The sequence below is a fragment of the Hippocampus guttulatus genome, chromosome 12 (assembly GCF_054856545.1).
Source record: "Hippocampus guttulatus isolate MCC_2025c chromosome 12, RoL_Hgut_1.0, whole genome shotgun sequence".
Classification (NCBI taxonomy): Eukaryota; Metazoa; Chordata; class Actinopteri; order Syngnathiformes; family Syngnathidae; genus Hippocampus; species Hippocampus guttulatus.
In genome coordinates, this window is record NC_141272.1 from 8,314,172 (window position 1) to 8,336,904 (window position 22,733).

The 22,733-nt window shown below is 42.7% G+C and overlaps 3 protein-coding genes across 3 annotated transcripts; 2 read left to right on the forward strand and 1 right to left on the reverse strand.

Annotated features, from left to right (window-relative positions):
• Positions 1–820: 820 nt before the first annotated feature.
• On the reverse strand, positions 821–12,756 carry LOC147197204 (uncharacterized). Its single transcript, XM_086125749.1, has 17 exons — positions 12,611–12,756; positions 12,293–12,404; positions 9,580–9,772; positions 8,748–8,858; positions 7,915–8,019; positions 7,521–7,624; positions 5,588–5,711; positions 5,363–5,470; positions 5,199–5,285; positions 5,064–5,113; positions 4,350–4,494; positions 3,293–3,367; positions 2,422–2,525; positions 2,174–2,255; positions 1,642–2,019; positions 1,378–1,454; positions 821–1,144 (listed from the first exon to the last, which is right to left on the reverse strand). The coding sequence occupies exons 1-17, from the start codon at positions 12,651–12,653 to the stop codon at positions 1,015–1,017; spliced, it is 2,028 nt and encodes a 675-aa protein (XP_085981875.1). The 5' UTR covers positions 12,654–12,756; the 3' UTR covers positions 821–1,014.
• Positions 12,757–16,612: 3,856 nt separating this feature from the next.
• Positions 16,613–18,446, forward strand: LOC147197205 (apolipoprotein A-I-like). The gene is made up of 4 exons (XM_086125664.1): positions 16,613–16,705; positions 17,155–17,206; positions 17,303–17,447; positions 17,638–18,446. Exons 2-4 carry the CDS (start codon positions 17,164–17,166, stop codon positions 18,251–18,253), a joined length of 804 nt encoding a protein of 267 aa, XP_085981790.1. The 5' UTR covers positions 16,613–16,705; positions 17,155–17,163; the 3' UTR covers positions 18,254–18,446.
• Positions 18,447–20,555: 2,109 nt separating this feature from the next.
• Positions 20,556–22,291, forward strand: LOC147197206 (T-box transcription factor TBX1-A). Its single transcript, XM_086125750.1, has 8 exons — positions 20,556–20,577; positions 20,639–20,813; positions 20,891–20,992; positions 21,145–21,316; positions 21,412–21,567; positions 21,675–21,742; positions 21,824–21,927; positions 22,116–22,291. The coding sequence occupies exons 1-8, from the start codon at positions 20,556–20,558 to the stop codon at positions 22,289–22,291; spliced, it is 975 nt and encodes a 324-aa protein (XP_085981876.1).
• Positions 22,292–22,733: the final 442 nt, after the last annotated feature.

Sequence of the window (22,733 nt, forward strand, 5' to 3'; positions counted from 1 at the left end):
CTCTGAATGAATGACAGAAGAAGAAGAATTGCCCGAGTCCAAAACCTCTCCCGGAATCTTTAAGACACATAAAAGAGCAAAACATTGGGACTGAGGTCACAGCGGACCCACTTTCTATCTTTGGAAAGTTGGAACCGCTCTGCTTGACCAGTACACTCCAATAAAACGAAAGTACTGTAATTGTCAGAGTTCTCAGAAGACCAAGAGCACGTTTGCCTCGCTTATATTATTATTAAATGAACTCTTTAGGAATAAAACCTGCATCTCATTTTTGGATAGACATTTAGGCTTCCTACGCTACTCCTATACTTTAATGTGTGTGATGATGGTGGTATTACGCACTCTTGAGGACTTGCACACTGCAAGAATCAAAACAAGGGCACGGAAAATCCTCCTGGATCCCCCGCACCCTGCCCACCACCTTTTCCAGCTACTCCCCTCAGGCAGGCGCTACAGATCCATGCGCACCAAATCCAGCAGACACTTAAACAGCTTCTTCCCTCTAGCCTTTAACTCCCTAAACAGTCACTGACGTAGTCACTCTTCTTGTACAACAAATACTGCTACTGGTCACTCTAAAATGGTTCAATGATTTTCTGCACCAACTGTACAACTGTCATAGTATTGTATTCTACCACTGATCACTTTAGCTCTGCTTGATACTTTGCACATTGTCTCAGTTGTCACTGGGTGGTACCACCGCACTACGGTTCACTTACATTACGAAATGTCCTTCCATACCTATTTGTCATGTCCGTGTTTATGATGATACTAGTGCAGCGTGTTTTACCGGAGATAAATTCCTTGTGTGTTCTACATACTTGGCCAATAAAGATGATTCTGATTCTGATCCTGATTTGGAGAGCGAGACCCGTATTTAGTTTTTGAGCTGGTACTTGGTGTGAAAAGTCTGAGAACCACTGGTCTTGGACACTGTACGTGCAAACTTTATCTAAGAGTTAGGAAATATTCATGATACATTTCCACTCATAGGTTTGACACTTGTTACCCCATTCAGGAGCCACCCACTTTTGATTTTTTGATTAGCTCCCCATTCTCCTTCTTCTTCTGTTCATCAGCAGACTGATTCAACTTAGGTGTGAGGATGCCTTTACCAGAAGAGTCACGCTTAGAGTCAACTTGGCTGGAAGAGAAGAAAGGGTTCCGCAGAGATGATTAAGTACTGTAAATAAAGCATAGTATTACAAATATTGCAAAGTTCACAACAGGCGTTCGCTTTGTTAATTGATAACTTTAAACGAGATCTTAGTCGGGAGTCAATCATTTTCCAGTGTGGAGTCAGTCTTTTTAGGTTGAGTAGCACCTGAAAAATGATCGGCATCGCATTTTTCCGTGGCCGTGTGATCGATTACAAACCTTTTTGCAGCCTTACTCTCCTTACTGTCCGACTGACTTTCAGAGCAAACGGAATTCTCAGAGTCGAGAAAGAGTACCTTTGGAATACACAAACATAAAAAAAAAGTTGTTTTTTTCTTTCCCCTAAACTTTTCAATGAACAATCAAGTTAACTGACTTATAAGATCACTGGTGAGATTTGAGATGATGCGAACACGGGATGTGCTGCCAGAAACACACTTATACTAACATTAAGGTCGTCGGGTAAGGTACACAGAACAGTACCTGTTGCTGCGATGATTTTGAATTGCGGTCCTCAGAATGGGCCCTTTTAAGCGATGATTTTGAACTGCCGTCCTCAGAATGGGCCTTTTTAAGTGAAGATTTTGAACTGCGGTCCTCAGAATGGGCCCTTTTAAGCGATGATTTTGAACTGCCGTCCTCAGAATGGGCCTTTTTAAGCGAAGATTTTGAACTGCGGTCCTCAGAATGGGCCCTTTTAACTGATGATTTTGAACTGCCGTCCTCAGAATGGGCGTTTTTAAGCGATGCTTTTGAACTGTGGTCCTCAGATTGGGTCCTTTTAAGCGATGATTTTGAACTGCCGTCCTCAGAATGGGCTTTTTTAAGCGATGATTTTGAAGAGCGGTCCTCAGAATGGGCCTTTTGAAACACAGATGAAGCACACTCAATACTGTGACCGTCAAGAAGCACTTATTCAATTACATAAATGATAAAGGCAGCTGATGTTTAAAAAGTCAAACTACTTAAAAGAAAAAAAGTATTCCTGTATCGACTCCATATTTCGGCTACCCACATCCTGGTCCTGTTCAGTTCCTGAGTCCAACTGACAACTCTTGATATCTCTGGCAGTGTTCATGTGTCCAGATTTATCTTGGCTGCAAAGAAAAGTCGGACGATTGTGAGGGAGAAGAATGTTTCTGTAGAGGTTTTTCAGTGAACAAAATAGGGTGTGATTTAAAAAAGCAAACCAAGACAGTCCACTGCTATTTTAATTGTTAACAATTATTCTAGCAGGATTCCATGAATATGTGAACAACAAACCTCTTGAGAGCCTCCTTCTCCTCATCCTCCCTTTTTTTGACATCCCTCGCCAGCTGGCTATCACGGCAAACACGACTATCCGAGCCACGAAACCCTGATGGAGGCTACGGGATACAGAAAAGGGAAAAATACACGTAAACTGAAAATCTAGTTTCAAATCAACAAGATACCAGGAGACACTCAAGGCACATGGATGTCAGTACGATACCGTCCCAAACACAAAACGATATTGCAGGAAATGCAAAATGCATGTGCAATACAAAATGTGCGTTAAGAGAATTATTCACAGTTCTTCACTTTTTCCATGTTCAAGGCTTATTTGGATTCCGCTTTAGTTATGTTTGAAAATTTTGTTTTCATTTATTGTATTCATTTTTTTTTTAATCGCAGTAATCACGCATACATGTACAAGTATTCACAGGCTTTGAAGCAATTACAACGTCAAGCATTTGTCTCATATGATGCATGGCATGTCGCTGATGGTGTAATGGTACATTCGCCCAACTTCCGTGCGGGCAGCGTGGGATCGGCTCCCACTCAGTGATAGTACGGATGTGGGTGTGAATGGTTGTTTGTTTTTGTACATGCCCTGCGGCTGACAGGTGACCAGTTTGGGGTTGTAGTTTGCCTTCCGCCCTCAAAGTCAGCTGGGATAGGCTCCAGCAACTCCCCGCAAGCCTGTTTAGAATAGGTGGTGTTGAAAATGGATGGATGGATGGATGTTTGGCACACCTATCTGTGGTAGTGTCGTCCACTTCTCTTTACAGCACCTCTCAACGTCCATCAGGTTGAATAGGGAGCGTCAGTAAACTGCAATTTTCAGATCTCGCCAGAGATGTTGAATCAGATTCAAGGCTGATCTCTGGCTGACCCGCTCTCGCACATTCATTGAGTTGTCGTGAAGCCACTCCTGTGCTATTTTGGCTGTGTGCTTCGTGTTGTTGTCCTGCAGAAAGACATCCCAGTCTGAATCAGTCCGGGGTGCTCTGGAGAAGGTTTTTATACAGGATGACTGTATATTGCCGCATTCATCTTTCCCATCAATCCTGACTTGTTTCTCAGTTTCTGACGCTGACAAATATCAGCACAGCACGATGCTGTCACCACTAGGCTTCAGTGAAGGGATGGTACGGAGGAAAGCTCGAGCTATGACTGTATGACTGGAGCATTCTTTGTAAGCTCAGTGACTGCGGTTGTTCTCCGGTCACTTAAGTTAGGCGGATGGCTTGTTCAAGGCAGAGTCCTGGTGGTACCGAACTTCTTCAATTTCCAGATAACAGGGGACTCTAAGCCCACCGGGACCTTCAAAGCGGCTGAAACATTTCTATACGCTTTTGCCTCAGGACAATCCTGTCCTTTGAGATCTACAGTCAATTCCTTTGACTTCATGCTTGGGTTGTGTTCTGACAAGCACTGTCATCAGTGTGACCTTGTATGTCGAAAGTTGTGTGCCTACATCATCACCACCAATCAACTGAATTTATCATAGGTGAACTCCAATTAAGGTGTAGAATAATCACAGATGATCAGTAAAAACGGGATGCATTGGAAGCGCAATTTTAAGCTCAATGTCAAAGGCTGTGAATACTCATTTGCATGTGCAAAATAAATAAAGAAATGCAATCGTTGTTCAATCACTTAAACGATAAAGGGTCGCGTGTGTTTTAAATTTTTCCTAGTCAAATGTTTCCTTGTCACTTGAGCTCTTAAGTGTCAAAAGCCGGTCCTCGAGGGCCGCCTTCCTGCATGTTTTCCGCTTCTCCCTGTTGCAGCACACCTGATTCAAATGATCAGCTCATCAGCAAGCTCTGCAGGAGCCTGATAAAGATCCTGATCATTGCAATATATAGTATTTGTGTGTGCGCTCGCATGCATATGTCGCTACATAGATCATACAATGTTAGATATTCGATTTAACAGCCACTCACCCCACGTGTTTTGTGAGCCTCCTGTACTTGTTTGTCTTTTTCAGCTCCTGAAGAACTCAATGAAGGCATCTGAATGTCGTCACGGCCGCGTGTTTCGAGGCTAAGGCGGCCTTTTTCAGCAGAGCTAGACTCAGACTCATCCAGGCTGCAGAGAAAAGAGGGAAGACGAAGGCGATTTAACGCAGGTGGTTTCAGGAAACAAGCTAATATTGTGCGATATTTGCTTGATAAATTAAATTAAAATTGCATTGTGTTCAGGCTGGTAAATGTATAAAAGATATACCACAAGGTGGAATTGGCTGCAACAACCCTTGAAAAGTTTTCCATGTTACCACCCTTCCCCCTTTTCTTAAATCCGGCGCTGTGCGGTGAAAACCATGAAACTCTTCTGCCTCCACTTCCCACACAAGACTGGCTTTTTAGAATCTGATGGGCTGTGACATGTTACGTAAACCATACGTATTCTCTAAGTATGGAAAACACAAGCTACCCATACGGTTCGCGTCATTTGAGACTTAAGGTGGATCCTTCACAGATTCTGGCATCCCAGACAAGCCCCTGCAGTACGCGCAAGATCGCTTGTGCCAGTATTGGTAAAACGAAGTTACTTAAAATTTCTCAATATAGATATTCTGTGGAATCAGTCCTTCTGTACGAACGCTTAAGTATAAATATGAGCATATTTCAGGAAAGAGCATCGAAAGAGCTACACACCTTTTTCCTCCCTCAGTCTCTTCATCTTCTTCTTTGACATCTATCCCTAGCTGAAAAAAAAAAAAAAAAAAAGGGCGTCAAATATGTTAAGTTTGACGTCTGCTGCCGTAACCAAACCTGCCAAACATGCAGTACCTGTTGCTCCGAGTCGGTACTGTGGTCTGCAGATATGTCCTGCATTTGTGGTTGCTCCAGTAGATCTACATCAGTGCTTCTTGAATCCTACGGTGAAGAAGAAATGCACTTTTACGAAAATACTTAGCCCAACATCACGAAATGAGCAACTTTGACATTGTTACCTCCTTTTCAAAGATGGCATTGTCTTCATCATCACGGCTTGAAGGTGTTGAAGAACTTTCATCCAGCATACTGCTCAAAACACTCAAGAATCCACTGCAAAACAAACCCTGGCAAAGCAACAATAATCACTGTATCACCTTATGCTTTGGAGTGGATTTGATTTGATTCCATTTTAGACTGGAAATCTTGACAGTGATTGAAACTCACTACTTTTTGATACTCACTGTTTTGAGAAGTTCTTCTTTCTCTTGGTCCTCTTTTGCTCTTGGGTCAGTGAACTTATTGCGTTCATGGTCCAATGATGCACTGTTGTCTTCACCAGAGGAGTCATGCCCTGATTCATCTGGGCTGCAGGAGTGTTGAATGAGAGGTGCAAATCAATTGAAGCTGTTTTAGCAAACAAGAATACAAAATTGATAAAAACTCAAAAAGGGCAGGTATCCAATTTGGTAGTCTGGACATAATGTGATCCAGCAGTCAGTTTGCGAAATGGACAATTTTTTTTGTTGTAAGTTTCTAGGAATGCAGAAATGAGTACTTTGCGTAATATTCAAATATGCCAACCGTTTTTCCAATTAAAGTGCTAACAAATGACTTGTATCAAAGTTTGAGTTTTAGGAACACAAGGTTGTTCATCTTATTCAGACAGCCTGACTGTGATGTCTTGGCTTGAACATTTTGGGTGACATGTAAAACAGATGCCGATAAGAGACAAAGGATAGTCGTGTGGAAGGATTTTGTTTGCAAGTACAGATAGGTCGGACCATGTGTGCTGTCAACCAGGGAAAAATTATGGAGCTGGATTATCATCTATTCTAAATGATCTTTGCACTACATCTGGTGCCAGCATCTCAATGTCTTATTGAAAAACACCTGTATTTGTAAGCACGTGATATCGTGTGATAGCTTTTCTATGGCAGCTATGATAATCGATGTATTATATATTGCACAACTCTATTTGGAACTGTTCCAAATGAGTGACTTCTTTTAACCTGAATTCCCATACTTGTTAGAAGTGAAGCCGTTTAAGCAATTTCCCTATGACCTTAATCCGCTCCTGCTCGCTCCCATCAGCCTAGAACTAAGCGATTAATTGATTTATCTGAGTTTATTCATCATAACTTTTTTTTCTGTAAAAAATGACTTTTATCGGCAGCTTCCATCGTTGAAAGCGTGCACTGCTTGACTTGATTTAGACTTTCAACATGTCTATGAACGCTACAAAAGTACAGTGTTACTAGCATAGTGATTCGGTCGAATCATTTCAAATGGGAGCCGCCATTCAGAGAGGTGCGTTTGCTCCGTCCGCGGTAATGCCGTCCTGTGGACTCCCCGGAGCCGGGGAATTTGGGGGCTCCGCGAATCGTGAATCGACCCCTGTCTACCTGGGTCAGGGTGGTCTGTGGCGGTACCTCCTATGTGGTTGAGGACTTGTCACACCTCTAGGTATGGATTGCTCCCAGATTCCTCACCTGGATCCTTGCCATGTCCCGAGACGATCACGTCATATTCTGTGCTGTGTCTGTGTGTTTATATGTAAAGATGGGAAGAATGGGTATCTTTGTTTCTTTGTTGCTGTTTCTTTCCATTGGTTACGTTTTTATCTGTACACTTTGTTTTGCATTTTTAACGTATAAAAAGTGGCGGCACCGTAGTTGACTAGTTAGCACATCGGTCTCACAGAGCAGAGGTGCAGGGTTCGATTGTGGCTCTGGTCTTCCTGTGTGGAATTTGCATGTTCTCCCCATGCCTGCATGGATTTTCTCCGGGTACTCCCGTTTTCTCCCACATTCCAAAAACATGCGTGGCAGGTTAATGGAACACTGTAAATTCTCCCTAGAGGTGATTGTAAGCGTGGATGGTTGCTTGTTTATGTGTGCCCTGCGATTGGATGGCAACCAGTTCAGGGTGTACCCCGCCTACTGCTCGGAGACGGCTGGGATAGGCTCCAGCACTCTTCCTGGCAACAATTTGTTCCACAAACGTGACACACACACACAAGTTACACTGAGATGAAGGTGAATCCAAGTAAGTCTGTTGATGTTACAACTATCACTGTAAAATAGTTGGGAAATTTTGGGATTTATGACAAATGATTTTTATTGTCTGTTTATGGCATTCATGACATCCCCAACAAGATGAAAAGACAAAACAAACCCCTTAGCAGCATCAGTCGCCTCATTCTCGCCATCTTTTTCGTCCGTCGCCAGCCGACTGTCACAGGAAATAGAGATGTCGGACATCGGAAATTCACCAGTCAGCTTAAAGATGAGAAAAAAATAATGATACCGATAACAAGTACAGTACTTCAATTCAACTCAATGATAAGATGAAGACAATGTATGCAATGAGTGGGGAATAAGATGTGAATATGGAGAAAGTCCAAATATTTGGAATTAGACAGGTTGAGCACAAACTGGGTGCGAAGTGAGGCTGATGAAGATTCAATTCTATGACACATTCCTGTTGAATTTATGGGGCTGATCAAAGACAGTCTTTCCCCAACTTTTATTGAGCCAAAGCAACCATTTTATATGACAATGTATTGTACCTGTTGCAGTGGTGATTCAGTACTCTGGTCCCAAGAACGGGTCTTATCAAGCATTCCTGACTTTGACATCTCTGCTTGATCGCCACTAACAGTGCCTCCAGAGTCCTATGATGAACATGTGGTCACAAATGTATACATGCATTTTAACTGACACATGCAGACAGCTAAAACAATTTAACTTTACACAGTAAATATTGTACAGAACAAAACCACTAAGATATAAAACGAAACCACAAAGATATCAGGTAGCTACTCTCATATTCCTATTTATTTCTATGCGTGACATAATTAGATGGAATGTTGATTTGTAGTAACATTGATGGTTAGCATTAAAATAACATTGGGAAGCGAACAGTAAATAACGTAGAGCAAATTTAACTTCATGTAAGTCATCATTTTTACTCCATGTAAAATTTTTGATGCAGATGCACTCATTCTCTGAGTAGCGGTGGAAATTTCTCTCGAGCCCTCACTGACGAACGGTCGAATGATGGCAACCTTAAGAAAATGGACGAACTCTGCACCAACGGGAATTGGTTTTCATCCCTCACTGGAATTGTCACTAACCATTGCCGAAGATGAGGAAGATAATGAGCTGACGTTTCTACAATAGTGGTGATAAATAATATAGCAATGATGGAAATGTGGTTACAATAGCAATGATAAAAGGATGAGAGGACGATGACAGGTTTGGTCGGCTTGAAATAATGACGTAGTGACTATGGCGGACGGGTGGCCCGACTGCTGTCGAAGGACTAGTGACAGACCGGCAAAATTTACTGACATGCCCACCTCTACTTAGATGCGACGGGTGTATGCTCGTCTTGGTGTACCTGATTTTCTGAGATCCCATCATCTTCGTCATCAAAGCTGGGCAGTGTCCGAGATGATGTTTCCTCGCACTTGCTGCCTATTACACTCAAGAACCCACTGCAAAAAAGTCCCTGAAAAAGCAAGGACCACAAATATTCCATTACTAGGAAAGTCATAGGAGGAATTTAAGAGAGCAGGAATCAATCAGTTGATTGGAATTACAGTATGATCTGAATGCAATTGATTTTTTTTTTTTTTTTGTATGCCGATGTTGATTCCGATGTTTGGCAGAAAAAAAACAATTGAACAAACAGCTGATTCATTAAAAAATATATCCATCCATCCATCCATTTTCCGAACCGCTTAATCCTCACTAGGGTCGCGGGGGGTGCTGGAGCCTATCCCAGCTGTCTTCGGGCAGTAGGCGGGGGACACCCTGAATCGGTTGCCAGCCAATCGCAGGGCACACAGAGACAAACAACCATCCACGCTCACATTCACACGTAGGGACAATTTTTAGAGAGTTCAATCAGCCTGCCATGCATGTTTTTGGAATGTGGGAGGAAACCGGAGTACCCGGAGAAAACCCACGCAGGCCCGGGGGGAACATGCAAACTCCACACAGGGAGGCCGGAGCTGGAATCGAACCCGGTACCTCTGCACTGTGAAGTCGACGTGCTAACCACTGGACTACCGGGCCGCTTAAAAAAAATATATAATGATGAAAATATTTGGGGGGGGGGGGGGGGGGGGCTTACCAATATAACAAACTGAATGACTTTGAATGACTGTTTTACAATACTTTGTTTAACTTTACAACAGATTAATTTTCAAGTATCTTAAGCCACTCACTGTGTGTGTATTATTAGCATCCTCATTCTCCTTCTTGTCCAGTTGACTTAGTGAGCTTCCAACAGCAACGGAGCGCTGGATACGCTCACGTTCCTGGATCACCATTTTGCGGTACTGCACTTTGCAGGGGTGCTCGTTAGTCGTCGTCTGCAAATAGTGGTTGTGAAAGACCGGGTTCCCACTCTCGTCTTTGCTGGAGGGATAAAGTCACTCATAGTCAAAAGCAGGATACAGTTTGAAAAGGCCTCAATTGGTATTCTGAATAAAAGAAATAAATCAAATTCCAAATAATCCAGGTAAAAAAAGCCCAATGGCAACAAAGCACAAAACACATTTCCACAACTCACTTCAACATACAGTAGTTCCTTGGCACCAAGATGCCACAAGACGGCGCTAAAACACTACTGCAGTATGACAAACAGGTCGAATCTTGTGCTGTATTAATGCAGCATAGCAGGGAACAAAAGAGGAAGGGCAACGGCGCCCTGGCTTTATAGATATTGGCATATCGAAAAGGCTTTTAAACAGCCAAGCCCGAGTCAGTTAGGTCGTGTTCTCCTGTCCCCAAAGATGCTGCCCGCCACCAGCTCAAATAACGGGTGTTTTAATACTGTTAAATTTAGATGCTAATGTCATCTACTCAACTCTGGTATTTTGGTTTGGAGCCAATCAGAAGCAGATTCTTTGCAAATGCAGATGGAAAATTGCAAAAATGAACAAACTGTGTTCACGAAATCCTCAGGGGTAGTTTCGGTTTCTATTCTCACAAACCAGCCTATGTTGCTGCATTCAAGTGTATAGTTGAAAGAGTAGTATGAGCTTTGCATTTGAATATATACTACTTACATTTACATGAACCTGCTGCACTATTTTTGTTGTGGTCTATCAGCAGTTTTATCTGGCATACATACCATAGCTCTTAAAACAAACAATTGATGGCCACAGTACACATGTTTGGTGCCAGGCTCTGGCCAGAAAATCAGATGATAACAGCTCCCAATAGAACGTTTAAAACAGGCATGTCCAGCTCCAGGCCTGGAGGGCCACCGTCCTGCCTGTTTTCCATCTCTCCCTTCTGCAACACACCTGATTCAAATGATCAGATCATCAGACAGCTCTGAAGCAGCATTAGAACAATCCAGATGATTTGAATCGGGTGCGTTGCTTTTCGCAGATGAAGTGGTGCTGTTGGCTCCTTCAAACGGGGCTCTCCAACTCTCACTGGAGCGTTTCGCAGCCGAGTGTGAAGCGGTTGGGATGAAAATCAGCACCTCCAAATCTGAAACCATGGTCCTCAGTCGGAAAAGGGTGGAGTGCCCCCTCCGGGTCGGGGGAGAGATCTTGCCCCAAGTGGAGGAGTTTAAGTATCTTGGGGTCTTGTTCACGAGTGAGGGCAGGAGGGAGCGAGAGATCGACAGGCGGATCGGTGCAGCGTCTGCTGTGATGCGGACGTTGTATCGGTCTGTCGTGGTGAAGAAGGAGCTGAGCCGAAGGGCGAAGCTCTCAATTTACCGGTCGATCTACGTTCCAACCCTCATCTATGGTCACGAGCTATGGGTCGTGACCGAAAGAACGAGATCCCGGATACAAGCGGCCGAAATGAGTTTTCTCCGCAGGGTGTCCGGGCTCTCCCTTAGAGATAAGGTGAGAAGCTCGGTCATCCGGGAGGGGCTCAGAGTCGAGCCGCTTCTCCTCCACATCGAGAGGAGCCAGATGAGGTGGCTTGGGCATCTGATTCGGATGCCTCCTGAACGCCTCCCTGGTGAGGTGTTCCGGGCATGTCCCACTGGGAGGAGACCCCGAGGAAGACCCAGGACACGCTGGAGTGACTATGTCACCCAGCTGGCCTGGGAACGCCTCGGGATCCCCCGGGGAGAGCTGGAAGAAGTAGCTAGGGAGAGGGAAGTCTGGGCTTCCCTGCTAAAGCTGTTGCCCCCGCGACCCGGCCCCGGATAAGCGGTAGAAGATGGATGGATGGATGGATGGCGTTGCTCCTGGGAAAGCTGGAAAACAGGCAGGACAGCGGCCCTTGAGGACCGACTTTGGACACCCCTGGTTTAAAAGAAATGAATGTGGTTTGTAAATGTCCATTCCCATGAAGTGCTTGTTCAAATGACCATCTATTAACATGTCTAATAATGTATGGATTATTGAAAGTTATTGTTTGAGTTGGATTCTTATATGTGTTTACTGTTTTGGGAATCGTGGCAGCAGACTCTTCATATCTGTGTTTTTCTGCCCTTTGTTGATCTGTGGTATTTATACATAAGATAAATGACAAAAGTGTCAAGAGTCATTGTGTTTCACATTGGTTAATTTTGCGCTGTGTTAAAATACAGTATCCGCACAACTATTTTGAAGGGACCCTATTCAAGTTGCTGACCCCTGAGCCTTATCATCTTCTGGGTTACATACAGGCCACGGGGGCCTATCCCTCCTGACAAAGGTCAGACTGCAGCCTGGACTGGTCGCCAGTCAGTCACAGGGGAAAGCGCACATATAAACAACCATTAACACTGAAAGTCACACTGCCACTGAGTCGGGCAAGTCAACTGCTACATTGCCAGTGACTTTTGTTTGAATAATCAGGTTTATTTCATGCAGTATGTAATGTGCAATTCTGCCAAAGGTACTGTACATAACTGAGAATATATGTCAAACTGTAGAGAAGTAAAAATGGAGCCCTGTGGCTATATCACCTCCAGTGACTTACCTCTCAGCCCATCCTGGGGGAAGACGGGCAAATATAGCTTCCCTGGCAAGACACAAAAGCTCTGGCTCAGTCTCGGGATCAATGCCTATGTCCCGTGCGTACAGTCTGATATCTAATGGAAAATAACAATAATTCATCTTAATCTACGTGATGGTATTGGATTCACAATGGCTTCAAGCGAAAACGGGCCAAAAACCAGCCAAAAACGGACGTTATTTAGCCAAAAACGGGCGTAGATCTTTAAATATGCTAGTCTCGCGTGTAGTTTGGGATTTGAATAATTGGGCATGTAGAATGTTTACACAGTGCATAGCCTACCTTCTTCAGAGCGATCTGATTCTTGAGTCTCCGAGCCACTCATAGCTACTGCTGATGGCTAATAAATGCCTATATTATGGCAAAAAGAAACAAATAACTGAATAAACAAATGAATAAATAAATAGTGTGAGACGGGGGACAAGGTGGTTATTTACTTCTAAGCAGACATGAACACCAGAATTTAGAAGCACAGGTTTATCCCCCCTGTAGTTTTGGAGAACAAAAACTGATGACAAAAGCACACTCGTCACGCATGTCGTCAAACGTCACGGGTGAGGGATGGCTTCATGGCAAATGTTTGTTTCATTCAAACCTTTGGGGCAAATGTTGACAAAACGGCAGCGAGCCATCGTAAAAGACGTCCACCAAACCGCTGTTTTACTGGATGTTTTGCTTTTAGCGGGAATTTAGACTACATTTGCGAAACTTGTTGATTTCATTTTAAAATGAGCGCTACACAAGTTAGCTGTTTGGTTGCGCTGCATTCAAGGGGAAGAATAGATTTTTGGTGCGTACCAAAAAAATAAAATCTGTCACTTTCAAGCATGACGACACCCTTGGTAGGGTTTTGGAACGTGTAGTTACGCCGCGTTGCGTTATAAGGGACGTCTGCGCCACTTTGGAGGTTATATGGGTACCTTTGTTTACAACGCAACACATTGTAGTTGTGTTCCCTCTGTTAACTGAATTACTCCCGAGTCAGGTCTTTTTTTTAAAACAGCAGTGAAGCGAAACGTTTAGCAACGAGATCAGCCAGTTTCAAGAAAAAAAGTAAACGTAGTGGCTGACTCCTCATTCCCCTACAGAAGACGCTGCATCAGGAGCAACTGGGGGTTCGGTATCTTGCTCAAGGACACTTCGATATGGTCACATGGGCCGAGGATCTAACCCACAACCTATGGGTTGGGAGACGACCACTCTACCATTGAGCCATGCTGCCCCTCGAATGGTGTGAGGGCAGATTTTTGTTTGAGCTCACTGACATGAGTCATGTCCTGTTTGTTTTATGTGGTGGGTGGTTTGACTTCTTGAGTAATCGGGTAAATAACCTCTAGTTCTTGGGATACTGGAGTCTGAAATGATTCACCACTGCTTATGCGAAAGTGTTGTTTCCTCGACCTCTCGATCTCGTCTGAGTCATTTTTGCTCTCTAGTTCCTCGTTTGTAAGTATTGATAGTATATATTATAGACTATATAATAGTCTATAATATATATATACTATCAAACAAACTCATTTTTGTCACGGGCCACTTTGGAGTTGCGTCTTCCCTGTGCTTAATCATCACATCGCATTATTACTTGTACACAAAAAAAATGATGGCTCACTAGTTTTGAAATCAGTCTTTAGAAATATTTCTTGAGGGTAAACAGGGTATCAGGATTATTGCAAAATGTCACCGTTATTTATTACGTATGGCAATTTGAAATGTCGGTACATATTTCAGCAAGGATCATGGAAGTTGACACATATGATTTGCATTTGCGGGCCACATAAAAATCTGGCCCCTGGGCCTTGACTTTGCCACCTGTGGTATATATGATATAAACGAAATAAGAGCAAGATTAAAGATTTTTGTATTTGGACTCTTGTCATTTTGTTTATATTCTCGGTTTGACTGTGACTTTGCCTTTTGCAAGCGCTTTTTGTTGTTGCACTGTTATTCCTGGCTCCTTGTGACCAGCGATTTCTGTTAGGACTTTCTTGGTGCACTTTTCTGAAAATAAATATTTTTTGTTATTGCATTTTGTCAGAGACTGCATTTCTGGGATCCAAAAAAAACATTATTCGCTTCGGTTCTGAACCTGACACTTAGACTGTTATAGTGATCATTCTACTGTGGCTGGTTGGTGTACAAAAGTATTTACTTACTTCTGTGCAAAAGTGTGTCGTCACAAACAATAATCTGATGAAATGTCATCCATTTTAGAATAATTCTGGTTGTTTGAGTTCGTTGTGCATGACCCGGCTTTGCTCAATCAAATTGAGTCAAACAACCTACAGTAACACTTCAACTACAGCTTTGGGCTGAGTATTAAAGCAGAAGCGACCTCAGCAGATGTGACGTTACAAAAACATCATCACAAGAGTTGAGCAGATTTTTCTGAAATGTTGAGTCGAGGGCGGGGGGAGCGCAAAGCTCCTCAGTGTTGCTTACAGCTGAAATAACCTCCCCTGGCGGTTTGAGAACTGTGCTCCATTATGATATCAGCTGGAACAATGAAGTGAACTCTGACCCTCAGCCAGAGCCCGATCAAGTGGTGGATTTGCTGATTAAATATTTATCAGCTCCAGGAAATCGCTTCACACCTGTCTGGCCACTTGGTGGTCACCAAAATAACAAGTTGGTGAAATGTGTGTCACTAAAAAGATAAATTAGGAGCGAAACCCAATACTGTATTGCTGCAGATGATCATTGTTGCCGCTCTCTTTTGTCCATTTTAAAAAACTTGCTGCATATAGTGAAAACTTTGCTCCACATTTGTCAATGCCGTACAGCATTATGAAACGAGCAGGTTGGAGCACTGAGGTCCTCTTGATAACAATTATGGCAGTTATCTCGATGGACAGATAAGTGTGAATGCCAAATCAATGAAATGCACTGCGTGCCATCTCAAAGGTTGCTGTTCCAGATAAAAGTCATTCCTCTGAGAGGCCCCATTTTAGTCTTGATCAGCAGCTCTGAACCCGGGCGCTGATATGTAGATCGTGCTTATCACACTTGTCTGTACAATGCTGTACAATCACTCTGGAGCTTTGCACCGGTCAATGTTCTATCGTTAGCTTACAATGTAGTCTCTTTATATTGTGGGGAGCACAAAACATATACATATCCATCCCATTGCTGACACTCTGGCTTTAATTGGTGTCAAACAGATGGGTGAAGCATTTGATGTTGTCACCCCTCAGTCTGAATGGTCCCGTCGGTCGGGTCATAACAATATAAAGTCAGGCTAAATTATGTGTTGGTGTTAGTTTCATTAATCATTTCAAAATGGGCACATAGCCAATTGATGACAGTGACAAAGTTCAAGCTTTCCTTTGATACGTTGACATATTAATGAACGAGGACTCATTAAAACAAAAACAAAAGTGGAGCACATGAGACTTTTGCATAGCTGACCTCAAGAAACATGATGTCACATTGATGTTTTCCAAGACACTGCCACGTTATGTAAATAATTTGATTTCATTCCATCTCAATTACTTTGAATAATTTACAGAAACTATGATTTCAATTACTTGTGGCTAAAGACATTTGAATAGCCGCACAATTGGAGACATTTCGACGATCATCCCGCTTCCTTAAAGTGAATTGCATGAAGCCACTGTAACAAAGTCCACTGAGCGATAGGACAACAAACAACAGCATGGCACACAACACTCTTTGACCTATTAATCAAACTTGTACTGTCTGAAAGATCAAAGGAGTGCAGTCTTCAGTTCCAAAATGGGCATAACATTGACTGTTTGTGGTACAATATACATTTGATTCTTGCGAGGTCTCCTGTCCTTGTGTGTTTGTGATGATTAAAAGGAATCTTACATATACGTCCTGCCTGTGTTTGCACCAAGGTGAATGGCTCATCTGCTGCAAACAAAATGCCTAATCCAACTAATACAAATACCGTTGACTCGAGTCGTCTGAACTTTTACCTTGTTTTCCAGTATTTGCTTGTCCCGTATTCTAACGCCCCTTCCCAAAACACTGACGTTCAACCTTGTTTTGTGTTACAGATTTTTACATTTACATCATAAAGTCATTTGCTTGACGGTACACCTCTCATTAGTTTGTTAAATGAAGAGTCATTTAGCGAAATTCAAGTGGCACATGCCCGATAGTTGCAGAAGAATCGAGAGATTCAAGTCTTTCACTTCTGGAAGAGTGTGTGCATGCGGAGTGATCTCGCAGCAGGTGACCATTGAACTCTCCATTTGGTCCCCTGCTGAGGGAATTGGCTGGGGGTGAGGTCCACTTCCACGGAGACACACTGCTCCCCCCCCCCCTCCTCCATGCAACATCTCATCCCATATCTGAGCACTATATAAGGTCGGCCCCTTCTCAAGTTGTCAGTCTCGTCAAGAACTCCACCAGGTAAGGCAAGCTCTAGCTGCAATTGGGATTTGGGGATGTAGAACAAGGACGTTGGATAAAAGAACATCTTGGTTTATATGACAGACTACGCGGGTTTTCTGCTCGCTGCAAAATTATGGCTCATGTTTTTTTTAATTTTTTCTTCTGGAGCTCCTCTTTTTTCAGTGTACAAACCTTCTAGTCAAGATGATGCGGAGATTTACAGACTAATGACATGATTGTGTCGGAAAGGCCCGGATTGACATTAGCAAGCAGTCCAAATCAATCCGCTCCTCATCAGCCCACATCACAAGTTCATTTAATTTTATGGGCATTGGTCGAGCCCTGATTCTTTGCTTAGACAAGACCACAAGTTGATAATGATTATGCATACTGGATTCAAGCATTTGAGTGTCTTTGCTGGTGTTCAAACAACAATAAAACCAACCACCCTTGCCTTTTCACTTCAGACCTCCATCATGAAGTTTGTTGCTCTCGCTGTCACCTTGCTGCTGGCGGTTGGTGAGTACATGCAACTCTGATCGGTAGATACCATCTGACTGAATGTGCTGGTTTTCTTTGTGAAACTCATCCCTGCACATATGTTTTCCTGCACAGGGTCTCAGGCTGCTTCGCTGCAGCCTGACCCACCCAGCGCCTTAGCCCATGCCCGGAATGCTCTGGACGTCTATTTGACCGAAGTGAAAGAAAGTGCCCAAAGAGCCCTGGGTCAACTTGATGATACAGAGTACAAAGAATTCAAGTACGGCAATTTCATGAACATTTTTCTAGCCAGTCCTACCCTCTGTTTCATCTCGCAACGAAACTATGCTAATGTGTTCTCATGCTGATTCAGTTTTATAACTTTCACATTTCGGGGGGGGGGGGTAGTGGAGGCATTTCATGCCTTGTTAAAAAGTGATGTTTTTCTCCTTTTCCCTGTTCTTACCCAGAGACCTTATTAGTTCGCGTATAGAGGAGATACACACTCAGATGAAAGTTGTGCAAGGTTCCGTTTCTCCCATCACCGACGGCGTGGTTACTACGATCTCTGAACTGACTCAAGATTTCCAAACTAAGGTCAACGCTGATATCGATACCTTGAAGGTGCAACTCAAGCCACTTAATGAAAAGCTGCACGACGTTGTTAACAAGCACATTGAAGAGTACCGTGCACTTCTGGAGCCTGTGGTCACAGAGTACCAGGCCAAGCATGAGGCTGAAATGGCGAGTCTGAAAGCCAAGCTGGAGCCCGTCATGGAAGATCTGCAGAAAAAGATTGCAATCAACGTTGAGGAGACCAAGAGTGCTCTCACGCCCATCATTGAAGCTGTGCGTGAAAAGGTTACTCATCGCCTGGAGGATCTGAAAGAACTTGCAGCACCTTATGTGGAGGATTATAAAGACCAGATGAAAATTGCCTACAAACAAGCAAAATCCGTCACAGCAGAAGATCTCGCTGCCATGAAAGAGAAGATAAACCCTCTTGTTGAAGATGTCAAGGCGAAACTCCAAACTATCTTCCAGACCATCTTTGAAACCTTCAACGCAAAGGCACAAGAGTCATGAATACATACACACTTAGCACATGCGTGCTTTCGTTGTCACAAACCAAGGCCAGTTACTGACCTTTTTTTTCTGTGTATTCTGTCTGTGTATTCATTTCTAACTGGGTTATCACGAGTGGATCTGTGATGACGGGTGTCTCATGAAAACTGCTTGGGCAAAAGACAGCTGAATAAACATCTTCCTGTTTATGAAACCTTTTTTTGGATTGACTGACTGATTGATTGATTGTCTTTGCTTCAACCATTCGAATAAGGTAGTATTCACATTTAAATGGAAATAACAATATACATTTATGTATAAGGATAAACAAGGAAGAAGATAAACAGAAATTAAAAGTATGGCAAAGGCAAAGCAGACTATCACATGCATGAAAAAGGGGGTAGGAGGAAGTTTACACTTAGAATAGGTGAAAGAGTCATTAATTAAGATTTCAGAACACCTATTTGCGAACTTGAAAAACCAGACTGGAATTGTGCAGAAAATAAGAGAAATGCATTTCCATTGTATTTTAACATTCAGTTCAAGGCTCCGCTACATGCTCTTAAAGTGGAAAGGATGACGGCTCATGTCATTTTTGTTTGCTAGAAGTCCAGCTCTGGACCTTTGCCCAAGTTCAGCTTTTTAATCAATTTGAAAGATACCTTCAACTCTGCGATTTAAAAAAAAAAATTCAAAATATGTGTTCATTTAGTATGGATGCCTGGATTTCATCAACACACGATTTCACAAGTGTAATATAAATATATATTCAGATCTCAAAAAGTTTTTGCGGGTCCCAGTGTTGTCTTTTCCGTGGAAACCAGGTCGAAATAGCCCTTTGAGTGTAAATGATCACCGACCGCTGGTCTAACCCACGTAACAATGTGTGACTCTACGGTCTTAACTGGATTCAACGAGCAACTGTGCCAAAGAGTCCCACAGTAGGGAGGGCCAAGTAGAAGTAGAAAGATCACGATATAACTTGTCAAACTGCACATCTTCACCCAAAGAAAAGGGCTGCAAATCGATCAAAGTAAATTGCACCGTACTATATGGTGGGTCTACCAAGGATTATAACGGATCCAAACACAGAAGAAGCTCGCTTATATTGCTTGTGTTTCTCTAAAGTACAAGGCCTTTCAAAAGCTTTCACTCCCTTGTCGTGATATTCAACTGCGAAACCGAAATTAATACACATGGGAGATTTGAATGAAGCCGATGCCTCTTCCAATTTTACTCCGTCAAATCGTGGTTTTATATTTTCCGGTGTCCCTGAGCTCCAATTTGAAGCCACTGTAAGCGAGTGTCATCGCAACAAGCACGCACACACACACAGTGTCAATTCAAAGACCAAAAACTGCAGTTCAGAAAGTCATATTCCACCTTATAGAGTGTATGGTATTGCCCCATCCCTTCTTTTGACCAGAATAATAGTTTTGGAAATGCAGGTCATGCAGACAGCCTATTGAGAGGTCATCGTTTATCACAAAGCTGTGAGCTGTGATTAATGAGCGTCACCTGGTCTATTGACAAACTTAAGTATGTTCTTTATTAGGGGAAGCACACCCCAGGCTGAAAACCTTCAACACTACCAAATTGGCGCACGCACGCACACACACACACACACACACACACACACAAATAACAGAGACAAAATTATAGTAAACCAAACCCAGATTTCTGTAGTTATATTTTTCCATTTTAAAAATTAATGACTGTATCATCAGTGTGGTAATGAAATTCAACTTTTAAAAAATGATCAATGAATATTGAACCCATTTGTTTCCGTCTTCATCTACACAAAGTAACTATCTGTTCAGATGAAAGTTAATAATGCGTTACAACCCAGCAGTTAGGCTTTGGGCTAAATCAAATAGGCATTAACGTAAGCACGGCTTCAAGGTGCATGTTTGTGTAATTTGTTGCCAAGATGTGTGTTTAATTTCTACCGTCTCAGAATGACAGCTCTTGGGGCCACAGACATGTGTGCAGCTGTGACTGGGGCATGTCAGTGGCATTATGTGTATTATAATGGATGAGGAAGGCCTTGTGGTCCCCAGTGAGAGTCACGAGATGCATAAAACCTGCTTGCACTCCTGATGCTGCCACCACTCTCTCACAAATGTTGGGATGTGCATTTGTGGCCCTGGATTTGGAGGGCGATTACCATTTTTCACACAACGGTGCACTGCTTAGGAAAGACTTCTTTTGCGCCCTGTTGGTCTTGAGGCAAAAAAGGGAGCGCCAACAAGAGGAACACACACACACACACGAACTGAAAACAATTATACAGTATATAATACAGACCCTAAACTTCATTAGAATGACTTCTCAGACAAGGAGTGGTAAGTCTGAACTGACAAATTGTATATTTCTGTGATGATAATGATCATTTTCTCTTTCCAGGTTCGCCGCTGTCTCAAAGCTGTAAATTACCTACGATAGGTTGCAAAAACTGTCCATCGTTATCAAGCACTAGGGTCCCACCAGTCAATAAGGTCAGAGTTCAGCTGGAGATGCATGCACTTTGGCAGCAGTTTGATGAGCTAGGTACCGAAATGATCGTCACCAAAGCCGGAAGGTAACATTTCGCCAAATTTATACTTGTTGCTTCTGCTTGAAATCCCTTGTGACGCCATTTCTGTTCAAAAATGGCAGGAGGATGTTTCCAACATTCCAGGTGCGAATCTTCGGAATGGATCCTGCTGCTGAATATGTTCTGCTTATGGATTTTATTCCTGTCGATGATAAAAGATACAGGTAGAAATCACAAAATTAAGCATAGATATTAGCCATGGTGACTGAGATCAATAATAATCTAGTCTGCTCTTCAGCAAATTTACTTGCATTCTGAATTAGGTTGTAATGCGCAAGTGTGTGTGCGTGGGTGTATGTGTGTGCGTGTTTCTCAGATATGCGTTCCACAGCTCATCCTGGTTGGTGGCAGGTCGAGCTGACATTTCGGCACCAAGTCGAATGCACTTCCACCCAGACTCACCAGCTCGTGGAGCCCAGTGGATGAAGCAGACTGTATCCTTTGACACTCTCAAGCTGACCAACAACCTGCTTGATGACAATGGACATGTTAGTTTTTGTCGCTGTGTTTTAGGGATCTTTTTTTTTCCATGAAAATTATATAAGTATTTGGTCAAGATGTTTTTTTTCCTTTTCCCGGCCAGATGATACTGAATTCTATGCATCGGTACCAGCCACGTTTCCATGTAGTGTATGTGGATACAACACCCAACAGCCATTTAAATGCAGACAGAAACTTTTGCTCCTTCTCCTTCCCCGAGACACGCTTCATGGCAGTCACTGCCTATCAAAACCACAGGGTAGGAAAACCAAGACATATTTGAAATCAAACGTTTCACAGGATTAGGCGATGTTACTTTACTTTTACCACTCTGTGACTGAACCATCTAATCTATCTTGCTGCCAGATCACTCAGCTGAAGATAGCCAGCAATCCATTTGCTAAAGGCTTCAGAACAACAGACACACAGGATTGGTTCGTGATAGTGTGGAATTCATTCAGAGTACATTTTGCCTCATGAAGAAGGTGTCAGATGAATGCTTTTTGTGAAAACAGGGGAAACATTTCCAAGCCTCTTGGCGTGTGGTATCCACCAGAGGATGTGACTGCGCGCAGTATCACAAACGCAGTAAGGGAAAGGGACTTAAAAGAGTCAACGGGTGAGTGCAATACTGTGTTTCTATGTACTGTATGTGGGTGTACTATATTATTCATTGTAATATTTTATAACATGCAACATCTAGTTTTACATTTTGATGTTTTTTAATAATTTAATTTCATCATTCATTGCGTAATTAATTTATCAAACCTAATATAAAACAACGCAAATTATTTCCTGCTTTTTCAGCACCAGAGGCGACCTCGCATCTGATGGAGCAGAGTGGACAGTTTTGCAACTTTACAGATCCAATGGTAGCAAGCAACAATGTAAACATTGCTCTTGGAACTCCAGCTTCCTTCCACAACCGTTTACCGTCTTACTGGGAATGTATCGGATCATCTCAGAGCAACAACGTGTTGTAGAGAGAGTTTTCAGTTGGAACTTGGTCTATATCCTGCAAGCATTATAATTCAGCTGTATTGCATCATCGTATTGCTGTGACCAGTACTGGGAAATGGCAAGATATAAATACATACTACAGTTCTACTTTGTGTACTGTGCATTTTTTGTTTCAGTAATCTGTAGTTTACTTGAGCATTTATTTTTCTGATAACTTTTTTTCTTGTACTCTCTACATTTCAAAACACAAATCGATATGCTTTTTCACTTTTTTGACCAAAAAAAAAGGTCTCATTATTTTTTTCATTATGGTAAAGATTTTGATTGATTGAGAATTTAGGGTCGGAAAAAAATAAGGACAGCTACACATGGAGGAATGTGAATCAGGCAGTATTAAACGACAATGGCAACAAATTTGGAGAAGCAATGTATTCCCCATTCACGGCCCTATTAAAGAGAATTGTC

Coding starts and splice junctions, on each gene's coding strand:
- LOC147197206 (XM_086125750.1), top strand. CDS start 20,556: ATGACTTCTCAGACAAGGAGTG. Junction 20,578..20,638: donor GACTTCTCAGACAAGGAGTG/GTAAGTCTGAAC, acceptor TTCTCTTTCCAG/GTTCGCCGCTGTCTCAAAGC. Junction 20,993..21,144: donor GTCGATGATAAAAGATACAG/GTAGAAATCACA, acceptor CGTGTTTCTCAG/ATATGCGTTCCACAGCTCAT.
- LOC147197204 (XM_086125749.1), bottom strand. CDS start 12,653: ATGAGTGGCTCGGAGACTCAAGAATCAGATCGCTCTGAAGAAG. Junction 9,773..12,292: donor CCCCCAGGATGGGCTGAGAG/GTAAGTCACTGG, acceptor TTATCCCTCCAG/CAAAGACGAGAGTGGGAACC. Junction 1,145..1,377: donor GAGAGTAAGGCTGCAAAAAG/GTTTGTAATCGA, acceptor CTTCTCTTCCAG/CCAAGTTGACTCTAAGCGTG.
- LOC147197205 (XM_086125664.1), top strand. CDS start 17,164: ATGAAGTTTGTTGCTCTCGCTGTCACCTTGCTGCTGGCGGTTG. Junction 17,207..17,302: donor CACCTTGCTGCTGGCGGTTG/GTGAGTACATGC, acceptor TTTCCTGCACAG/GGTCTCAGGCTGCTTCGCTG. Junction 17,448..17,637: donor ACAGAGTACAAAGAATTCAA/GTACGGCAATTT, acceptor GTTCTTACCCAG/AGACCTTATTAGTTCGCGTA.